The following is a 16,069-nucleotide window of genomic DNA, read 5'->3' as shown; positions in this document are numbered from 1 at the left end:
GCCCTAACTGGGCCAGCTGGCTTTTGTTCTCTGTCAGGCTGGTGGCCAAGATGCCCTGTCAGCTTTCTGCTCCGTGTTTCTGTCCCTCCTAAAGCTGCTGCAGCCAGAAAAAAAATGAGATGGGACCAAAAAAATAGATGGATGTGACATTTCCTCCCTGCTCCAGTTCAGTCATGTTCCCTCGGGCTGGGCAGCAGCTGCTGAGCACCAACCTCACCTGGGTGAATTCTGGATCTCAAAAAGGAGGGTTTTTTATCAAGTGATGCTGCTCTAGGAAAAACTTGGACTCTGGGAATCCCTTTTACCTCACCTGGGTGAATTCCATAGCTTCAAAGGGAGGTTTTATATCAAGTGATGCTGCTTTAGGGAAAACTCTGGGAATCCCTTCTGGGGGGGGCTTTGGTCTTGCATGCGGCCCCACTGGGAGCTGTTTGGAAGGGTCTGAAGGCACCAAGAGCCCAGGAGAATGCTGGTGGTGGAGGCTGGCACAGGGCTGGGAGAGCCATGGTTGTGTTTGGAGGGGCAATGGGTCTGGTTTAGGCTGGAAAAACCAAATTACCGTGAAGCCAGGTTGGGGAGAAAAATGTGGAGGAGGGTGAGAAGAAGGAAGAAAGGCTCCAGGGCCAGGGAGAGTGTTTTGTTTGAAAATTTATTGAAAAATTCAATACAAGAAGCAATACTGAACACTTAGGTCTGTCTAAACGCTACAGCAACTTTCCCTTTGATTCACTATGAAAATCCAAAATAACAGCTCCCATCACTAGTTGATCTAGAAAGATTTGCCAACTTTAAAAGTTACTATTTTTATAAAGAAGAGTGTAAATGCCTACCCTAGACAATTCACAATTGCCTTAAAAAAATTTTACAAAGCTCCTTCATCTTCTCAACTAAATTATTTTATTTATTTTTATGATTTTTTTCTTTTTTTTTTTAACAAGTTGCACCTCTAAGGCTGGGACACTACCACCTCTTAAGGTAATTGTACAATTAGGAAAATCAGCAAACCACAGTTTATTTAAAACCAGAAATCAGTCAGTCCTTTGCTAACACATCTCTGTTGGTCAGGGATTGCTATCAGGCAACTGGAGCCACCCTTCCAGTTTAATGGAGGAGAACAGGAGCTCCTTGCCTTCCTTTCTATAAAAACATTCATTCATATATAAATAGCTTCCATATAATGTATATTATACAATCAAGACAGTCTCTGGGTGAATTTGTGGAGTGGGAAGAGCTGGGAACATTCATATAAATAGACCTTACTTAGCTGGTTTGTCCCTCGAGCTGACACAGCACTGCTCAGAGCCAAGGACCTTAAATCCCACTGGAGGTGGAAGGGGTGTGGGCAGCCCCACCACGGCCCTGGATGAGGGGGGAAGAAGCTTCTTCTGCTCTTAACTTTTCTCTTCTTCCCAGGCTGCTGCTGCTCCCATCCAGCTCCCGGGCTCGGGCGCTGCACGTGTCGGCAGGAGAGGGGCAGGGGGAAACAGCAGGTGATGGCAAAGGGCAGACGAGGCCATGACTTGTTTAAAATACTCAAGGAGAAGGGGGGGAAGTGTGAGAGTGGACAGCCACCCAAAATCCAGGGGAAAAGTAAAATACGAGCCCTTAAAAAGGGACATCCGCAGCCACGGCAGGCACGTCCCTTTGGGGAGGAACCACCTCTCCTGCCAGCAGGTTTCTCACCCCCAGAAATCCCCTGCTCAGGGTGTTTTGTCCCACTCATTGTGCTCAGGGCACAGGACACGCCAAGGGAACACCCAGGGACCAGGTTCCCCTCAATTCTTGTGGCAGCCAAGTACCTTTAAGTGCTATGGACAAACTTAATTTATCACACTGGCTCTGCCTGGTAAAACCCAGAAACCCTCTCAGCCACTGCTCCATGTGCCCGTTCCCTCCTCAGGTGGCTGCTGCAGGTGAGAAGGAAGGACTGAGTGGGGAAAAAAGCTAAATTCCCAGAAAAGGGACAGTGCCAGAGGGTGCTCAGCATGAGGGGTGTTTAAGGCAAGCGTTACCCAACTAAGTTGAGGACAGCAGGGACACAGACCTGCTCCAAGGTCTGCACGGTAGAATAAGGAAGGAAGGGGCTGTTCAGACAGGTAGAGGAAGACTTAATCTCTACACTGCAGCTGTGGAGCCCAGGAGTCCCTAAATCCCCAGAGCAGGATGCCCTGTGGAAGGCAGAGCACCCCAGGAGGGGATCCTGCACCCGGAGCAGCCCAGGAGCAGTTGTTGGCATGGGAAGGCTGGAGGCTGAGCAGGGGCCAGCAAGGCTCTAGGAAAGCCAAAATCCAGCAGCTCCAGCAGAGTCTCCAATCAATACTGACAACTTAATTAAAATTGCACCTGAATCTGAGAAGCTGCAGCAGCCCTGGTGCAGTTCCAAGGCTGTTTGCAGCTCGACAGCGAGTCGTTGCAGCCTGAGCTAAATCCAGTGACTTCTGAAACACATCATTCAAATTTGAAACTGGAGAGAGCTTTTTCTTTATTGCCATTTTCTTCCCATCCTTGCCTGAGGAGCAGCAGAGCACTCCCTGCCCTCAGCTACCAATGTGCCACACAACTATATATATATATATATATATTTATACATTTTAAAAAAAAAAATCACAACCTCAAAGTGGACCAAAGTGTTCACAAGTGTCTGTGCAGACTCTTTACAAAGCTTGGTTGGTTGGGTTTTTTTCTGCTTTTTGAATTTAAATGCTGGAAGGACAAACCCAGGCATGATTAGAATATTTCCACAAAGCTCAGAGAGCAGCAGTGGGAGCTCAGCCCCTGGTGCAGGGCAGGGAAGCACATCCAGCCCCTGGAATCACGTTTTTGGGTCACCCCTTCCACACTGCAGATCATCCTGGGGGTCTCTAAGCCCAGCCTAAAGCTGCAGACACCCACCCTGGGATTTCATTCCAGCAAGGGGGTCATGAAGCCAAATCCAGACCCCCCAGGACATCGTGGAAGAGGGAATGTCAGCACTTCCCATGTGGTTTGGCTCTATCATGACCAGCAACACCTGACACCTCCTAAAATTCCTTGTTCAGCCTCTCCAAATACAGCTTACAGGCCTAGGAAGGATTGTCTAAAGGAGTTTAAATTAAATGATAGTAGGATACACGCCCTGGGAGATGGGCAACGTGTTCAGCTTTAAATAGCACTGCTAGGGGAGGAAAAAAAAACCCAACCCATGACTTACAAAAAAAAAAAAACCAAAAAAAAACAAAACAAAAAACCTCCCTAATTTAAAAATCATGAACACAAACAAGTGTAAAACTATGACACTGAAAAAAACTCAGTTCCTGTGAATGCTGCACAAGCCTACCTTAATAGCATCCCGAGTCCACACACCTTAAACACACACTTCTAAGGGCTTTTTTTTTAATTTAATGGCATCTAGAAAACACAAACAGGGCGGGGAGCACTCGGCAGAGACACACGGGAGGAGGGTGAGATGCTACCACAGTCCTCTTTAAAGCTCTAAAATTCACAGTATAAAGATACTTGAAGCAACTTTTCCAGTATTCCTTAAATCTAGTCAGCTATTCAGATGTGTGCATAGGCTACACCACAAAACCCTATTGTGATCACACACTGGGGGCTGGATCCCAACGGGGAGGGAGCTCAGGGGAAGGGGGCAGCTCCCAAGAGCTACAGGAATAATCCAGAGGCAATGGGAAATGCTGCACAAAACTGAAGTCTTGACTCTTTAAACTGACTCTCCTGGCAGGAGGACCCATGGCTTTGGGAAGGCAAGTCTGGATCCTGTGCTGGGAATATGCACAGAGGTGGCTTTGGCTCCCTCATCCCAGTGGAGGTGGAGGGAATAGGAGATAAAACAGGGAGCCCTGCGAGGTTTTGGGGTTGGGGCTGTGTCTGAAGAGGCTTTGCATGAGAGGGAATGCAAAATTGAAAACCTGTAAAAAATATTCAGTACAGTTAGAAATATGGCAGATTTCTGTCACAATAGATATATATAAAAAAAAAAAACAGAAACAACAAAAAAAAAACCCAACAACAAAACAAAACCCTATATCCAATAGGATCCAGTGGAGCCTGGAAAAATCCCAATAAAATGTCAAAGCGCAACTCCTAATAAATGATATGAATGTCTCTGAGTGTCAAGTCTGAAATCCGAGGTCTTTGTGCTCCAGGTAGTTTCTTGGTGGTTTTGCTGGGTTTCTTTTTCCTGGTGTTGTGGCTGGCAGGAACATTTCCTAGGGAGAGATAGGAACAGGGTAAGAGGAACAGCAGCCAACAGCAGCTTCCTGGGAGACAGAGGAACCTCCTTCCCAAAAGCAGATGGAGAACAGGTGAGTTACCATCCATGGCAGGTGGGAAGTGCCTAAAGGGGCTCCAGGACAGCTGGAGAGGGATCTGGGACAAGGGATGGAGGGACAGGACAGGACAAGGGGAATGGCTTCCCTCTGCCACAGGACAGGGTTAGATGGGATATTGGGAAGGAATTGTTCCCTGGGAGAGTGGGGAGGCCCTGGCACAGGTTGCCCAGAGAAGCTGTGGCTGCTCCTGGAATCCCTGGAAGTGTCCAAGGCCAGGTTGGACAGGGCTTGGAGCAACCTGGGCTAGTGGGAGGTGTCCCTGCCCATGGCAGGGGGTTGGGACTGGATGAGCTTTAAAGTGCTTTCCAACCCAAACCATTCCAGGATTCTTTGATCACCAGTGTGGGGTAGGATGGACTTTACAGCACTGAGGCACAGGCAGAGCTCCAGGATTCCTCAAGCAGCTCTTTCCCAAACTCATCAAAAAGGGATCTTTCCAGGCAAACTGGGGTCCAGCTCAGGGGTTCCCTGGCACTGACAGGCAGAGTCCTCCTGTCCCCAATGGCTCCATGTGCTGCTGGTGCCTCAGAGGTGTTTGGGAAGGCAGAGCAGCCTCATGGCAGGAGCTGTGCAGCTTTTAACCAATTCTGGCTCATCTCCCCAGCAGGATTAGTGTGTATTTGGGCCTCCTTCATCAGCCTCACCTGATCCACCAGGACCAGCCTCAGCAGCGAACAATAACCATTTTATTGCCACTGTGACCACATTTAGCCAAACCCTGTGTGCCCAGAGATCCACCCCCGTGCCCTGGGAGGGGAGCAGCCCCCATCCCTCCCTCGTGGGTGCTGTCTGTACTCACACAGCCTGGCTACTCCTCTGCAATCTCAGTCTCCTGGTGCACGACCACTTTGGTCACCGACATGTCCGGGTGCTGCTCCTTCGCCGCCTTGATCGCCTGCGCCAGGACCTGTGGGACAGCCAGGAGAGAAGGGGGCAGAGCGTGTCAGAGCCCAGATCAGAGCGTGTCACAGCATCACAGCACAGGGCAGAGTGTCTCAGGGCATGGCAGAGTGGGGCAGGACGGGTCAGAACACAGCAGAGTGTCTCAGGGCATGGCAGAGTGGGGCAGGACGGGTCAGAACACAGCAGAGTGTCTCAGGGCATGGCAGAGTGGGGCAGGACGGGTCAGAACACGGCAGAGTGGGGCAGAGCATGGCTCAGAGCCCGGCACCCACTCTCCCCAGGGGCACGAGAGCCTTCTTCTAACTCTGGAGAGTGAAAAAGAATTTTACAGAACTAGAGAATGTTAAGGGTTTGGAAGGGACCTTAAAGATCATCATCCAGTTCCAACCCCCCTGCCGTGGGCAGGGAGAACTCCCACTAGACCAGGTTGCTCGAGGCCTTATCCAGCCTGGTTTTGAATACTGGGCAACCTGTGCCAGGGCCTCACCACCCTCAGAGTGAAAAATTTCTTCTTAATATCTAACCTAAATTTCCCCTCTTTCAATTTGTACCCGCTGCTCATTGTCCCATCCCTACTGTTCCTGACAGAGTCCCCCTCCAGCTTCCCAGGAGGCCCCTTCTGGGGCCTGGAAGGCTGCTGAGGTCTCCACACAACCCTCTCCTCTCCAGGCTGAACAGCCACTTCATAGAGTGACAGAATATCCTGAGCTGGGAGAAACCCACAATGATCATCCATTCAACTCCACCCCAACAATCCCACCCTGTCCATCAGAGCATTGTCCAAACCCTCCTGCAGCTCTGGCAGCCTTGGGGCTGTGCCCACTGCCCTGGGGAGCCTGGGCAGTGCCCAACCAGCCTCTGGGGGAAGAACCTTTGCCTGAGATCCAGCCTGAGCCTGCCCTGACACAGCTCCAGCCCCACTGAGCTCTGCCCTCAGTCTCCTGTCCAGCTGAACAAGCCAAGGGCTCTCAGCTGCTACTTGTGTGGCCCCTCCAGACCCTTCACTGTCTTAGCTTGAGATCTTTGTGGTGCCCAAAACTGCCCCCAGGACTTCAGCCACACACTTTGGTGACTTGTGGTGCCATCACATCATTTCTAAAAAGAAAAGCTGTTTTTTAAGAGTATTCCCATCTCTCCACTGGTAGCAGATGGATGAGAGCAATCAAGCAAAGCCTGTTTATTCTTCCAGCCAGTGTGATGAGCACATTTCAGACACCTCAGACATTTTCTGTTGGAATTAATAAACCAGTTCTTGTCATAAGAATATTCTCCACCCCCACAATACTTGCAACTAAATTTAAATTCACAGTATAATTCTCTGATGACAAAATCATCACTTCCAACACACGCAAGAGGCCAGTGGGGCTGACTCATCACAAAGGTTTTACATAAAGCCAATGAGATTTAATGCAGGTGCTGAGTGCTCTGAAATTACTTCTGGCACTATACAGCAGCAACAGTGTTTCAAAGTTATGGGAAAATTAATTCAGATCAGCCAGATGTCAAGGAAAACTTTTATTTCACATTTTTATGGATTTTTTTTTTTTTAAAGTGCCATTGTCCAAAAAAATTCTGGCACCAAAACTTTGCTGCCAACACCAGTTTCAGAACAGAATTCAGCTTTGCTGGCCCAGCTGCATAATGTCAAAAAAGGATTTATTACTGATATAGAATCACAGAATCACAGAATGGCCTGGGTTGGAAGGTACCTTAAAGCCCATCCAGTTCCACCCCTTGTCATGGCCAGGGACACCTTCCACTAGCCCAAGTTGCTCCCAGCCCTGTCCAACCTGGCCTTGGACACTTCCAGGGATGGGAGCAGCCACAAGCTAAAACAAAATATCAGTTTGGAAGTTTTATTTTTACCCCAGTCCAATTTCCCTGGGTCAGTTTTTTAGTGACATTTTCTTTGGACAGGCATGAATGTCTCCTTTGTGGCAACTCTGGGAAACTCCTTTGGATCACGCCCACACTCCCACCTGGTCATGGTCTACATCTGCATCTCCTGTGATGACAATCCTCTTCTCAATCCGTGTCTCTGAAATGCCACCTTTTACAGTCTGGAACAGAAGGAAAAGCTGCTGTTAGTGTGGAAGTGCAGAGGAATTGGAGCTCACTGGGGCTGCCTGTCTAAAAGTATCCAAAAATAGCGTCACCAAACAGTCGTGCCACGGCATCAGAGTCACGGGGGAAACTGCTGCTGCTCAAAGAAAAACTGTCAAACAGTCATTTTTTTATAGCTGAGCCAGGGAAGAGCTTTTCCTCACAGTACAGCTCTTCCTGCTGCCCCACAGGACAGGCAGAGCCCACCAACTGTGCTGCAATTAATGCATAATTCAGCCTTAACGTGGGCAACCTGGGGGCCCCTTGTGCTTCGTTTCAGGTATTAATCATATTTTTTGAAAGGAGTTTCCAAGAGGTTTTTTTTCCCCTATTATTCAGCTCTGCCCATCTGCTCCATCAGGCTGTTGTTTGAGCTGTTGTCTTACTGGTGTTACCTTGGTGATCTGGGTGGTGGTGGTGCTGCTGGTGGTTTCCGAAGTGATGGTCTGGGCAGTCAGCAGGATTCCAGGGTCTAAATCCCCATTGCCACCGTCTGTCTGTGGGGCACAAGGACAGGCCATCAGTCCCTGAGCAGTGTGGACAGGAGCAGGGGCTCCATGTCACCAGAGCAGGAAGCAATCCCAGGACAGAAGCTCCTCTCCATCATGGATCTTGGGATGCAGCAAGTCAACCTGTGCTCAGGTGCACGAGGGCTGGGCAGGGCTCTGGAGGCTGGAAGTCCCTGGACTTTTAAGACTGGAAAAGCACAGATCCACAGAATCCCTCCTCAGGGAGGACCTGTGGCACCCCTCAGACCAGGAAGGCTGGGCTGTTCCCAAATCTGGGCACACTGCTGGCCCTGCAGTGCTGGTCATGCCCCTCCATGCTTGGACCACAAAGGGAGATCAACACAGAAACCAATCCCAAATTCCACCTGCCTCCATCCATGGAGATCCACAAAGCCAAGAGAACAACCTGGCTCAGGAGGTACCTGTCACCTTTCCTCCCTCCTGACAACACCTTGTATATCCCTTCCTTGATCTCTGCAGAAGCAAGGAACAACCACACATCTGATGAATCAGGAATAACTTTTAGAGCTGGTTCTTGGATCCCCTCCTGCCCAACTCGACCGCTCAAGGTCGCCCAAAAATCCTAAACTAAGTCATCCTGGCCAGCTCATCCTGTCCCTGTCCCCACTGGGCAGCATTCCCAGCTCGGCAGTGGGACAATATCTGGAGTTACCACAAGGTGGGACCATTTTCCACAGACCGAAGAGATCCCGTGGCACATCTCACATCCACTGCTCCCAGCCTGGGAGATGCACTTTTCCTTTTCATTTCCCAGTGGGAGCAAAACTCCTCTATTCATCTACTGAAGATCAGGGCAATGCTCACCACCTTTGTGTGAACGACTCCTCTACTTCTGCAACTGGGACAGATGCTGAACAGTCATGGGATTCCTCAAGAATCCCAAATTAGACAAGCACAGTCCATGGGATGTGGAAGGTGTCCATGCTAAAGGCAGGGAATGGAACTGGATGGCATTTAAAGTCCCTTCCAGCCCAAATCATTCGATAAAACCTGGTTTAGACTGAGGATTAATTTTAACCTTAGCAATCAATATGACCTTTGTACACTGGTATCACTCCATTAACTTTTCCAGTTTCCAATCACCACATCCCCAGTCTGGTTGTATTTTATACAAAACTTTCGGTGTTCAACAACCTTTTCAGGTTGAAACCTAAAGGATTAGCAAATAATTTATAAACCAAGTTCTGAAGAGGCATAAACAGCAAAGGAAAACAAGACAAGACATCTCCTGCAGAAAGAAAGGCCAGCTCAGGTCAACTCCATATGGTCCAGTCTGCATCCCAAAGCCACCAGTGGCTGAAGATAAATTCTGTTAGAATGCACATCTTGAAAAAATAATTACTCTTCAGGGATAGCAAAACTACTGTTTCTCTAAAAATACCAGATGCACCTGGAAACAGTGTCCACAGCATCAGTTAATGTCTGTGCTGTGACTTGGATGTGTGGAGAATGGCAGGTGCTGCTGTCTCATCCTGAGGGTTGGGAAAGAAAACACTTCCCTGAGTTTAATTAAGCCCCTGGGAAATTAATCAGAACACACCTTACCTGTGCAGCTTCATAGGTGATGGTCTTTGTCTCCGTATGGACAATGGGGACTTCTTTTGTGGGAATTTCGCTTTTGATGGCGCTGGACACGTCAGAGATGGTGACAGTCTGTGTCTTCACCAGGGGGGGCTGTGAGACAGGGTTAGAAACACCTTGTGAACAGCCAGTTCCCACCTCCACATCCTGACCGTGCTGCTGGCAAGGGTTCTGACACTGATCTGATAAAAGCAAACCAAGGGCAGCCTGGGAATCTTTGGGTTTGAGGCTCTGGAACTGCTCAGAGGGCAGAGACAGGGAGTGAGGATTAGACAGGCAGCAAAATCCTCCAGCCCTTCCCCACCCTGGTGAGCCCAAACCAGGAATCAGGGGGTTAACTGGTGTGTCACAACACCACAAAGACACTGTCTCCACTGATTCTTAACTTCCTAATTACCAAAAGTTCACTGCCAGCTGCCAGGGGAAGAGGACCCTCATCTGCTGATGCCAATGTCAGGATTAACACCAACCCTGGGCACACAAAGACTTGATCACAACTGAGCAGCTTTATCCTGACTCCAAGTGCAACTGTATTATTGAAAGTCCTTGTCAGATCTTAAACTTTTATTAAATCAATGTCAGATAAAACAGAAAGACAATGAAGGGGGGAGGGGGAAAGAGAAATCAGTTGTTCCACCACCTGATGATCATCCAGAAGAAGACAGAGTTAGTTTAGACCCAGTGCTTTCCCAGAGGGCTCAATTTCTGCTCACCATCCCCAAACCTGCCAGATGCCACCGTGATCGTTAGCAGGGGAATGGGCACCTACTGAGCCAAAAGCAACATCAACACTGAAGCAGGCAAAAATACCTCCCCGGTGGGGAGCACCAAGGGCACGAGGAAACACCTTGGACAGCGCTTCCAATTTGCTCTGCTGCGCTGAGGCTCCAGCAGGAGCTGGCAAAATCCGGGAGGAACTAAAATCACAAGGGTTTGGAGCCTTTCTGGGGGGGTGCCACAGGATGCTTTGATCCCAGAAAAGCAAAGGGCACTGCACTGCAGTGACTGTGTTCAAGGCAGAAAGATAAATTGAGAGGGGCTTGTATTTAATGCGGAGATAAATCGAGAGGGGCTCGTGCACACTGATTGTTGGGAGATTTAACCGGGTCATTAACTCCAAGCACGAGTCCAAGCCAAGCAAAGCCAGCTCCTCTCCAGGTCCATGGCATCTGCTTGCTGCAGTGTTTGGGTTCCCACTCCAGAGGCAGCCGGGTTTGGGGGTGCAGGAGCTGGGCTCACTACCTGGAAGCAGCGAATGACCACGGGCAGCCCGTTGGGAGCATCTGAGTTGTGACACTCTCCATGGGGCTTTCTAAAGGCAAAGCTGTCTTCACCATCCTCTGCCACCTCCTCCTCCTCCTCCTCCTCCTCTCCCCAGGGCTGCCGGGGAGGTGCAGGGCTGGTGGGGGGCTCCAGCTCAGAGAGCTCCGAGTCCTTCTCCACATCCACACAAACCCCCTTTCCACATGTCAGGTCCTCCTTGCTGGCAGGGAGGCTGGGAGCTGCCTCCTCCTCCTCCTCCTTCTCCTCCTCCTCCTCGCTGCTTAGGGAGGAAGTACCAAAGTGCTGGCTGGGAGAAGGCTCTGAGGCAGGTGGCACTGGGGTCTCACTAAAAGCTACCGACTGCTTTGAGCCCTCCCATGCAAAGCCAGAGTTAACACTGCTCCTCTCTGGCACTGCAGCCACATCCTCTTGGGAGGAAAAGTCACTCATTTTCTAAAAAGAAACGGATACACAAAAAAGGCCAGAGAGAGAGAGAGAGAGAGAGAAAGAGAAGCGTTAGGGAGAGCAGGAGGGCAGGAGGCATCAAGGCAAAACATCGCTTTGTTATCAGGTATCATCCAGTAACACATGCAACAGTGGGGCTGGACACTGAAAAGCCATGTGAGGTACCCAGTGCATTTACTGACACAGCCTTCCCGGTACATTAATAATCCACCCTTCTAAATTTTAAGGAATTAATATAAAAACAACTCCCTGCACCTAAAGGAAGAGCCACCACTAAGCGCTTTTCGCCCGGTTTGGAAACAGGAACAATTTCAGTGTAGCAGGTGGGGACTTGTGCACATCCAAAATTCCCATGTGCAACAAAACCCACCCACTATCCCAAAACTTATCCCCCAATTCTGTTTTTAACTCACCGAAATACTTTATACAGTGTTTGAAGTTGCACACGGAGAGAAAAGAACAAGCCCAGAATTTTTGTGCCTGACAATCCACAGAACCTTGTGCTTTGCTCTTTCCCCATCCTGGGAATGCTCACCCCCCCCTCTGAGCACCCTCCTGGCTGTTGTAATTCCAGGATAACTGACACAATGTCCTTGTGGTACTGGGAAAACTGTTGTACAAATATCCACAAGTTAGGAATGGCTGAGAGAATCAGATTCCTGCTCCTGTTCAGCTCCTTAGCAAGGTCTCACCCAGGTCTTCTGGCACCTCTGGGAGCCCTCGAGCCAGGGGGGAACACCAGTGACAGAAAGCAAGAGTTAAAACAGGAACAAGACAATGTGCTGGAAATTGAGTTTCTCTCCTTATTGACATGGAAATCTGCCTCCAAGGAAAGGCAGAATTAGCAGTTACAGGCCCCACAATTTACAGGTATTCAAGCTGTCACATCATCCAGAGTCAGGGAACAAGAGGGAAAACCCCAAGGGACTATCCCTTTTCAGTAATTAACCTCATGGTTGATTTCTGGTCACTTTGCACAGAAACAGCCACATATCTATTAATCGAAAAACAGGGATTAAATTCTCACAAAAACACGGCAAGTCCATTTTGCCAACTGTAATTCCAATTTTGGTGGTGGTGTTAAAACAAACTGAAACTGTTGCCTCACTTTCTAATAGGAAGATTCCCTGGGCAACCAAAAAACTGTAATCTGTGCTTAAATTGTGAGGTCTGAAGCCCATGGGACATCTGGTACAATGCATTTTTTACACACCAGAGGTTCTCACCCTGATTGACCTCGTGTAATGGCACAACTCGATGGGAGGGTAAGACCAGGGGCTGCTTTATGCAGGAACAAATAGATGCTTTTTTTAGAGTCATTTCGAGAAATGACTCTTCCCTAACTCCCCATGGGTATTTTTCAGTTCTCTGCTCCTTTATGTTGCAGATGGATTAGCTGTAGGGATTTCTATCCATTAGGATTTCCAGTCTCTCGGGCTTCTCTTAAGTTCTTGGGATATTGCTGAGCAAAATGCACTTAACAGGAGTGAAGGGACAAGGAGCAGCACTGAGATGGTCAGGTCAGACTGTGCTCACAGTGGAGTGTTATTTCTGATCAAAATCCAGTTCCACAAGTCCTCTTCCAAAGGAATATTTGAGGGGAGACCTCATGGCAGGGGTTGCAGCTTCCTCCTGAGGGGCAGCTCCGATCTCTGCTCTGGGGGAGCAGGGACAGCACCCAGGGAACGGCTGGAGCTGTGTCAGGGCAGGGTTAGGTTGGATTTTAGGAAAAGGTTCTTCCCCCAGAGGCTGGTTGGGCACTGCCCAGGCTCCCCAGGGCAGTGGGCACAGCCCCAAGGCTGCCAGAGCTCCAGGAGGTTTGGACAACGCTCTGATGGACAGGGTGGGATTGTTGAGGTGTCTGTGCAGGGCCTGGAGCTGGATGGATGATCCTTGGGGGTCCCTTCCAGCTCAGGATATTCCATGATTCTATATCCACCCTCATTTGCCCAACACAAGATACTCCACTGCAATATTCCACAAAACAGAACAGAAATGGGGTTATCAGCATTGAACACCCGTGCCTTAATCTTGTTTTAAAACCTGAATTTATACACTGCCAATATTATGATTTTCCCTTAATTATATATGCTAAACCTTGTAAATTACTCATGGGATCTTGAGAAGATACAGCACATCTTCTGAGGTTTAATGGAACATGCCTTAGGAGTGAGATTTCCTTACAAAACAGCTGGGGCACCACTCAACCAAGAGCAAGAATAACAGATAAAACAAAGCAGATTAACCAGCTACACAAACATTGAGCTATTTAAGAGACAAAACCCTGTATGCAGTCAAAACATCTTCCCAAATCCCTTTCACAGACAGAGAAAATAATTTGCATTTTGGAAGTATCTTGCATGACAGAGGCACAAAGGAAGGGAAAGCTGGAATGGAGCCTGTGCCAAGCATATCCTGGTACCAGTAGAGCCAAGTGCAGCAGCAAACATGCAGGCTGGAAAGACAGAATGAAATCCTGATAAGATCAACTGATCAGAAGCACTTTTTGCCTTGCCTTCCTATTCCACTGGTAAGAAGAGAGAGCAATGGAAAGGTATTTGTTTCCAGATAAAACTATCTCTATAAAACTCCCCCCCTTGGGAATTTCAGCATCTGCTACAAATTCTGATCTTATCAAGATTTATTTCCAATTGCAAATGCAAAAGCATCCCTACGTTTAGGGCTCAGATTTGCAGAGTTTCAAGCTCTCCTTGAGACCCAGGAAACCTGAGAGGTGCCTGGGCTGCCAACTACTCATTTCCACGGACACAACCCCAAACCAGCAAGGCCTAAATCAAGCACAAAGCAGCCAAACACAGTGTAAATTAAATAAAGGACAGGATGAAATGCCCCAGAAGAAACAAACTGCCCCAGACACGAATGCAACTAAAGCACCACCCCCTAAATACAGACCTTTGTGCACCTGAGGACTCAGCTGAAGCGTTGCAGTGTAAAGTGCCACACAATAATTCAGACTGGGGATAAATTAATAACAGGCTTAATTACATGGTTGATATCAGTGGCCAAAAGGATTTGGGTTTTTTTTTAAAGTGTTTTTGTATAAATTTGCCTGTATTTTTTCAAGAACCTACTGTTTTGCATCAGGATTATTTGTATGAACCAACTGCCCTGAGCTGTTGGAGTGGGTGTTGTTTTCATGCTGCTGCCTCTCTCTGTAGAATATTCCATTATTCTCATCCCAAACCATTATTCTCATCCCAAACCCCATCCTGCAGGAGACTTAAGGAGTGCTAAAGTGGTGCCAACTGCCAGTTACTAAAGACATTTCATAAAAATTAATAAGCCCATGAAGTTACAGTGCTCACTAACTCCTTACAACCACCACATGACACACTAGAAATCCCAGCTGGTCAGTACTTCCCAATCCTGTTCTTTTCCAGGGTGGCAATGGAATTGTGAAGGCTGTTATTAGGTTATCCCCAAACACGGATCCACAGAAGCTCACAGGCTCAGAGTGACCATCTAGGGATGCACAAGGAGATGATGCTGCTTTGGCAGCAAACCACACTCACCAGAGAACGCTCCCAGATCAACTGATGCTCAATCTCACAGCTGGCAAAGCACTTGGGTAAAAAGTATTATAAAGCAGAAAACAAGAGAGCCTTATTTTACAGTACCTGCCATTGCCTTACAGAACTGCTTTGCCTTAAAGATAGAAGTTAAAAAAGGTTTAGAAGCTGTTCAACACACCCTGGCATTGAAAAGGACAGACATTACCTATGGATTTGTGGGCTTGGATGGATCTTTTTAATTGCCATTGATCTGATCACATCCTGACCAGCCTAGTCAGACAACAGAAGGATAAAAGAGATTTTGACCAAAATTAAAAGTAATGCTAGAAAAGACACAACGTGCTAGAAGCTTCAAAATTCAAGTCCTGAGCAAGAATTTAGGATATTACACAACATACAGCAACCACCTCCAACCACTGCATTGAGGACTTGGCAACATGAAACCACATCAAGATCAACACTTAAATTATCAAAATAAGGTGGTTGGGCAATACAATTCCTTGTTGGGCAATATGATTCCTCTGTCCACCCATCCCAGGTCCTCTTCCCATCCCTTTTGTGGGGGATGAGCAGCTTCTTATTCCAAATTCCCTCTGCAGAGAACAAACCAGTGGCACTGCAAGAGCTGCCTCTGGCAAAGAAGGGATAGCACATCAGAGTTTATAACTGATATCAATTTTGTTCTGCTGCTTTTGCTTCCCTCATTTTATAAATGAAGTTAAAGCTCTGCTCTGGTGCCAGACTCGTCCCAGGGAGCAGCAGCACGAGCAGCCAGATCTGCCTTCCTGGGATCCCTTGTGACAGCACAGGATGAGCCAAATGGTTTATCCAGAATAAATAATCTCACCAAAGAAAAGCTGGCAGTTAGAATCAAAAATTACTCTTGATACAGTCTCTGAACACAACCTGAGCTCCAACCAGCCAAAACCCAACCAGAGGCTTGTGTCCTGTCATGGAGCAGACAAATGGTGGTTCATTAAGAACGTGGTTTCTTCACTTACAAAACCCAAAAGGAGCATTTTTGTCCTCAGACAGAGGCTCTCGCAGCTGAGTTGTGCAGGATCTGCATCACCTCTGCCCTCAGAACAACTTTCTGCAATTGCTTTTTCCTACCATTCAGTCTCTGAAGCGAAGAGGGAGAAGGTGTTAGTGTGACATCAAGCATCTGGTAGAGGGCTGAACATTCTGACCTCCCTGCAAACAAAGCCTGTCTTAAACCAAGCTGGATTTAATCCTCAGTCAAGTTATTCCAGTCAGTTTAAAAGCTCAGAGCTGTGTGTCCTCTCTCCCCAAGAGCACTAAACCCATACCCAAGAGTGTCCAGTTGACCCAACACTCTGAAAGCCACCAGCAGTGACCC

The 16,069-nt window shown here is 48.2% G+C and overlaps 1 protein-coding gene across 40 annotated transcripts in view; it reads right to left on the bottom strand.

Moving 5' to 3' along the window:
• Window positions 1-874: 874 nt before the first annotated feature.
• The window catches only part of EPB41 (erythrocyte membrane protein band 4.1), a 95,246-nt gene continuing 80,051 nt past the window's right edge, over window positions 875-16,069 (bottom strand). For 21 of the 40 annotated variants that reach the window (XM_051807106.1, XM_051807108.1, XM_051807113.1 and 18 more), the window contains 5 exons: window positions 9,413-9,541; window positions 7,733-7,834; window positions 7,214-7,294; window positions 5,131-5,238; window positions 875-4,208 (listed from right to left, as the gene is read on the bottom strand). In XM_051807106.1, coding sequence (XP_051663066.1) covers window positions 5,140-5,238; window positions 7,214-7,294; window positions 7,733-7,834; window positions 9,413-9,541 — 411 coding nt within the window. In that variant the 3' untranslated portion in view covers window positions 875-4,208; window positions 5,131-5,139. Of the gene's footprint in view, window positions 4,209-5,130; window positions 5,239-7,213; window positions 7,295-7,732; window positions 7,835-9,412; window positions 9,542-10,690; window positions 11,165-16,069 lie in introns of all 40 variants that reach the window. The other 19 variants (XM_051807086.1, XM_051807087.1, XM_051807089.1 and 16 more) reach the window with 1 other exon arrangement.

This window comes from Manacus candei, unplaced genomic scaffold (genome assembly GCF_025592945.1).
Source record: "Manacus candei isolate 608988 ecotype Guabito, Panama unplaced genomic scaffold, ASM2559294v1 h1tg000070l, whole genome shotgun sequence".
Taxonomy (NCBI): domain Eukaryota; kingdom Metazoa; phylum Chordata; class Aves; order Passeriformes; family Pipridae; genus Manacus; species Manacus candei.
This window is presented reverse-complemented; position numbering and strand designations above follow the sequence as displayed.